We start from the raw sequence: 6,310 nt of genomic DNA, 5'->3' as shown, positions 1-6,310 counted from the left end.
CATAGTCTCTATTGTCTATTTATTTTCTGGTTTTTATAAATGGATTCTTTTATGTGTTTCCTATATCCATGGATGTCTATTATTATTATTGGCAGATGTCTTATATATAAGTTTGCAGTTTGCATCCATCCATCTTATCTCTCCTTTATTTGACGGTAACACATATGGCTCTCTACCTCCACCCCAGAACAACCTTAGGTTATAACGTTATCTCTCTCTGCCTATCTGTTCCCAAGTATAGTATATAGGAAGGAGTATATTTTTTTAAGAGATCGTTAACCTCACAGTAATCCCTCCTTTTGCCTAAAACCTAAAGGAAGCCAAAGTGGGAGCACCAAAATATTCGCCGCGGGTGCATAGTTGTTTTGTTTAGACGGAGAAGACGAGGTTAAGGTAAGCAAAGCGCATGGATCATACTCTCTCCTCCTACATGGTGTGTCATCGCATAGCATGGCACCTTTCCTTCTTCCTTTTACAGATTCATTCAGAAAAAAAAAAAATATATATCTTTGATGAGTGAGTGAGAGAGAGAGAGAGAGGAGGTGGGTGGCCACCACCACCACCACCTCGTCTCGCCTCCACGCGTCTCTGCCGCCGGGGCGCAGGCGACGATGACGACTGTTCCGTCGTGTTTGTGCAGGGCAGATGAGCGAGCCGGCACCGGCGGCGGCGGCAGCGGAAGCGGAGAAGAAGGCCGTCGCGGACGCGGATGCGGCTGTGGTCGCGAAGGGAAAAGAGAAGGCGGAGGTGGCGCCGACCATGACGGCCTCAGCGGCCGGCGCCAGGGGGAGGTTCGTGGCCTACCCGGCGCGGGTGGCGGAGCACGCGGACGTGGTGGCAGACGCCGCGCGCTTCAGGGCGGCGCTCGAGGGGCTGCACGCGCAGATGGGCACCAGGCTCAAGTAAGCATTTTTCCGACTTCCAATCCTCGCATGACATCGCCGCCGGTGCCGATCTGGTTGCTGCATTTTTTAATTCCCTTGTCGCGTTTTCTTGTGCGTCTGATGCGTTGGTGCCGTTACAGTTGTTACTGTCCTTGTTGCTTTTATTATCTGTAATTTCTTGAATTCGATGCGCGAAAATCGCAACTTGATATAAATGCGTGGTGGGAAAGAGAAGTTTGAGGGGGCGGTGCCGATCCTATCCTACTAGTAATGTGTGATGCAAATGCCTGCGATCTGGGAAGCCGCATGCCATCGATTTTGACTAATCAACCCGTGTTTGTGTTCTCTTTATAACATTTATTTATGTGTGGACCAAATCCTCCAACACGGGTTGGGGATTGCGGCCATCCATATGTCGGATGGCCTACATTGGTAGCTTGATGCTATTTTCGATTTTTGTTTTCTGGGTATGAGATGGTTTGCTCCAATTATCCTGTTTGCATCTGGGATTCTTGTTTTTGTCGAGGATGAAATATGATTCTTGTTTTCTGGGGACTTTGTCAGGACATTATGTTAGTCGGTAGTGGCATAGGAATCCATTTACCAGCGGGTTATGTATGTGAAACACACTTATTTTTCTTTGGTGTCTGTATTGAAATATCGTATTTCAATCATGTGTGAGCATTTTTTATTTTTCTGGTAATAACAGTAGCGACATATATTTCTCATTTCTCTGAGATTCTAGTGTTTGTTAACTAGAGTCACCCTTTTGTAATTAAAAATGATATCTGATGTATTGAACAACCAGGATGTCTTTTGTCACCAAAAGAATTGATTAGTTCTCTGATTTGTTCTGCTTGCTGGCTTGCTTTGAGAGGTTATTACATGTTGCAAATTGCAATACCATGTAAGGTGTATTTGGCTTCAAGCTTTAGTGTTGTTTTCATCCAAATGTATGGCCATCCGAATTAGATAGACCTGGAGCAAAGGAAGGTCGTTTGCTTGTAGCATATTCTTTGTTTTTGTCTGCTGTTTCATACAACTATGTATGGAAATTCAACTGTTGTGTCCCAAATTCCTAACGTCAATTGGATTATCTAATTAAACTGATAGAATAGTATTATGTGCTATTCTCCTTTCTCAAAATATCGAGGACAGACTTTCCTTTCTATGTGGTTGGCTTAGATCACTGAACGTTTTCTGTTCCTGTTCACTTAAAGTTGACATTTAGATCAATTTGAGCTAATATTCAAGCTTATCCCTTGAAAAAACAATTTACTTGACACAGAAAGTACTTCAACTGAGTTTTTTTTTAAAAAATGTCTGGCGTGCTAGATAAAATTACTTAAATCTTTCTCTCTTAATACTATGCCAGCTAATGACATGTTGCTTTGGCAATCTCTTCTGAGTTGCTTTCATTATTTTATTTAGTTTTATTAATTGCCATGCTCCATCTGGTTCATTTTTAACCCTTTTTTGGGGTAAGGGTGCCGATTATTGGAGGAAAAGATTTGGATCTTCATCAGCTATATAAGGAGGTCACATCACGGGGTGGTATTGACAAGGTAGGAAATGAATATAATACTGTAGATTCAACTTTCCTTAATATCTGGTCACATCACGGGGCATCCCTAATTCTTTTTACCACTTTTACTATATAATGCTGTAAAGGCTACACATGGTCAGTGACTCAGTAAGTCCATAATATCCTTAGTTTTTACAAATCTTACAGTACTTTGCTTCCTTAAATTAATTTAATCTTTGTTAGAAAGTACAGATATGTCCTAGCCTACATTTGTATTGGTAGCTAGAGTGAAATGGATCCTTCCTTGAAACACAAGAACATATGATAAATTATGAAATGTCCACCTTACTTTTCCCCAAAAATATTGCATTGTCCATTAAACCCCTCACATTATCTTTTGGTTTACTTAAACCCTGCTTTTAATATCAGTCCATATCACCCATGTGGCTGATTTGTTGCACTAGACTGGCACAGATATTAAGTGATGCTTTTACATCATTTTTTTTGCAAGCTATTTGTTTTGTTGTTAATGAGAAGGCAAGCATGATCTTTGTCAAGTAAAAGCTAAATTGAAGGCATGTTTATTCAAAATACTGTGGTACTATCATTATCTCATTGTCAGTTCACTTGATTTGCAAACATTCCAACTCAGACTGGTGGATAAATAACTGAATCTTGTTTCCCACAGGTGAAGGCAGAGAATAGATGGAGGGAAGTGACTGCATCATTTATTTTCCCTGCCACTGCGACAAATGCTTCTTTTATGTTGAAGAAATACTATATGTCACTCTTATATCATTTTGAGCAGCTATACTTCTTTAGAGTGCAAGGCTGGCATCAACAAGAAATAGGTCTGTGTGATCTACAGAATTTTATGATCTTTTTAGTTAGATGATGCAATCTCCCTTAACACATACCCTGTTCTCTCTGCAGATTCCAGAACGAATTCCTCCATTGAAGTTAAAACCGAAGCCCAAGCTTATCACAAAAGAAAAAGGGGTATCAGTGCATCTCCTTCAGGTTAGCTTATATGTTGATTATCAAGATATTGACCATTTAATGCCTCTTCAATCTTTATTGAAGCATAGCTTGTAACTTTGTGAGTTTGATAGCTAACTTGACCTGTAGATGGTTCTGCAGCCTTAACAATTTTCTAAATTAATTATGCTGTTCTATATGTTAAAAAAAAAGAAAATGATTTATGGAAAACATTTTATGACTATAATCCTGGAATACTTTTTGGAAATCCTGTTGCAATGGACAGGCATCGAGCTAGTTAAAAATTATATTATTCACTCCTTGTTCAACTGTTTCAGATCCAGCCTCGTCTTCAGATAATGTTGACGTAGATGTGATAGTTGATGGCAAGTTTGAACATGGCTACATAGTAACTGTTATTATGGGATCAAAATCCACCAAAGCAATCCTCTATAATTGCACTGAAGAATCTGCTCTACCAACTCTGGAGCCACCTGTTGCAAGTAACAGCACTGATTTGAAGGGGGGACGTCGCCGAAGACGACGTAGGAAGAAGCTAAGTACAACAGACCCGAGGCACCCTAAACCAAACAGGAGTGGCTATAATTTCTTCTTCCAGGATCAACATAGAATGCTTAAGCCACAATATCCTGGACAAGACAGGATGATCAGTAAAATGATTGGTGAACGATGGAACAATCTAAGTCCTGAAGATAAAGCTGTAAGTGGAGACAAAATCTTAAAGAGTCACTATTCTGAACCTGCATTTACTTTCCACACTATATTCATGTGTTGTGTATGACTTCTTGGTATTTCATTTCAGGTATATCAAGAAAGAGGTGTACAGGATAAGGAGCGATACCGGACCCAGTTGGCTGCTTACAAAGAAGAACTGAGGACAGGCCAACCTATCAGCAATGCTGTGCCTATCGAGCAGAGACTCCCTGTGACAGAAGTGACGATTGATGAAGTAGACTCCAAGGTGAGCGAAGGTGATATGCTGCTGTCAAATCAAGGGTACAGCAGTAGTGATGAAAGTGACCATTCAGGAGAAAAACCTGTAGAAGACGAGCTCAACACTGAAACGTCCCCTGAGGTGAGCGTGGAAACAACTGGTTCTCCTGGACACCCTGATCCCTCTGCCGATGGGGACCACTTTGAGTTGCGGCGGAGAGAAAACCCCAAGGCAGATGAGAAAGATAATGTGCCACCTGATTCATGACTTTCCGCTTTGAATGGTATCTGAAAGAGAGGAATTTCCAAGTGGTGCCAAGCTACACATACCTGCTGTCGTAGGAACATAGGCTATGTGCTAATGTCAATCAGAGCTCTATTAGCAGTTGGAATACCCTTCATTTTGACAGTTCTGAATTTGTATTGCTAAATTTCTTTCGAACTTAAGAGGGGGATACTGGGTATGAGATTGACTTGCAGGGATGTGGACGATGGATACTTGATTGACTTGCATAGAAAGTATATTCTTTAGTTCAATATTTGTCATTAAAGTACATTGATCTATATGTTGAGTATGTGTAATGCCAGCGAAAATCTAAATCTGCATTTCTATTTGCAGCTATACATGCTGCTTCAGGTATGTTCCTGATAAAATGTACAGGAAATCGATAGTAGTCCAATCGAAAATATTTGTTGTCTGGTTCATCATCGGTGGAATTTTGAACAAGCAACTCTGGATGTAGCATGATACGATTGAGTTCAAAAAACTTGATTACTGCCGTATCACGATTTGTTTTGGTGCTCCTTGTACTTAAAAAAATGTATGTATCAGTACCGCTTAGTTTCAAATCACACACCAAAGTACTACCCGTCTCTAAATTGATAAGACGTTTTGGATTTCCTATATATAAGGTTTTTATTATGGCCTTGTTTAGTTCGTCCAAAAACTAAAAAAATTTTAAGATTTTCCGTTACATCGAATCTTGTGGCACATGCATGAAGCATTAAATATAGACGAAAACAAAAACTAATTACACAGTTTGCTTGCGAATCGCGAGACGAATCTTTTGACCCTAGTTAGTCTATGATGGACAGAAGACTTAGAAGTCTGGTTGCTGTTCGCAATGGTGGTTAGAGGCTTTTTGTAGTGTTTTTTGGTCGTCTTTCTTTGTCTGGAGTGGTTGTTTTTTAGGATGGTTTTTGTGTTTTAGTGTTCCTTTGCGTGTGTTGGTGTGAGTTTGGGGTGGTGTTGAACCTGTTTTGTACTTCGGCATTTATGTCTCTTTTTTTTCTCTCCTATCTTAATGCAATGATACGCAGCTCTCCTGCGTATTCCAGAAAAAATATTTGCCACAAACAAACGAAAGTGCTACAGTAGCAAAATCTAAAAAATTTTCACATCTAAACAAGGCCTATGTATCTATATATAGCGTATATCTAAGTACATAGAAAACCTATGTACATAAAAAAACTAAAATATCTTATAATTTGGAATGAAGAGTATAAAAACCCTAATCCCTCATGACTAGTTGCTACTTCATCAGCCTGTTCGTTTGAGCTTATCTGTTGAATTGTTGAATTGTGTCAGTCATTCAGCAGTGTTTTTATCTCATAATAAATCAGTAAATAGTACTTTCATTCATGGCTTTTCAGCGAGATTACAGGCTCAAGAAAATGAAGAAGAGAGAAAAGCCATGCAATGCAAAGGCAAAGGAAGAAGAGAGAGAGAAGCCATGCAAAGAAACTAATAAGGAGAAAACAAGGTCTAGTCCCGTTGTAGGGCGGCGGGACAAAAGGAGAGAATTTTTTTGAAGCTGGATGATTTCTCATTGATAACTGGCTAACAAATCTTTAGCAACTATTACATCCATGGATTGAGGAAGATGGATGGAGACCACCTCTTCCCCCTCATTACACAGAGAGCCCCGAACAGCCAACTCGTGGGCAGCCCTATTACATTCTCTAGCAA

The 6,310-nt window shown here is 40.0% G+C and overlaps 1 protein-coding gene across 1 annotated transcript; it reads left to right on the top strand.

Moving 5' to 3' along the window:
- On the top strand, positions 233–4,935 carry LOC8084502 (high mobility group B protein 15). Its single transcript, XM_002453756.2, has 7 exons — positions 233–393; positions 641–902; positions 2,371–2,449; positions 3,098–3,260; positions 3,343–3,429; positions 3,726–4,108; positions 4,211–4,935. The coding sequence occupies exons 2-7, from the start codon at positions 646–648 to the stop codon at positions 4,607–4,609; spliced, it is 1,368 nt and encodes a 455-aa protein (XP_002453801.1). The 5' UTR covers positions 233–393; positions 641–645; the 3' UTR covers positions 4,610–4,935.

The sequence above is a fragment of the Sorghum bicolor genome, chromosome 4 (assembly GCF_000003195.3).
Source record: "Sorghum bicolor cultivar BTx623 chromosome 4, Sorghum_bicolor_NCBIv3, whole genome shotgun sequence".
In the NCBI taxonomy this organism is placed as follows: domain Eukaryota; kingdom Viridiplantae; phylum Streptophyta; class Magnoliopsida; order Poales; family Poaceae; genus Sorghum; species Sorghum bicolor.
The sequence above is the reverse complement of the archived record's forward strand: the minus strand, read 5'-3'. Positions and strand labels throughout refer to the sequence as shown.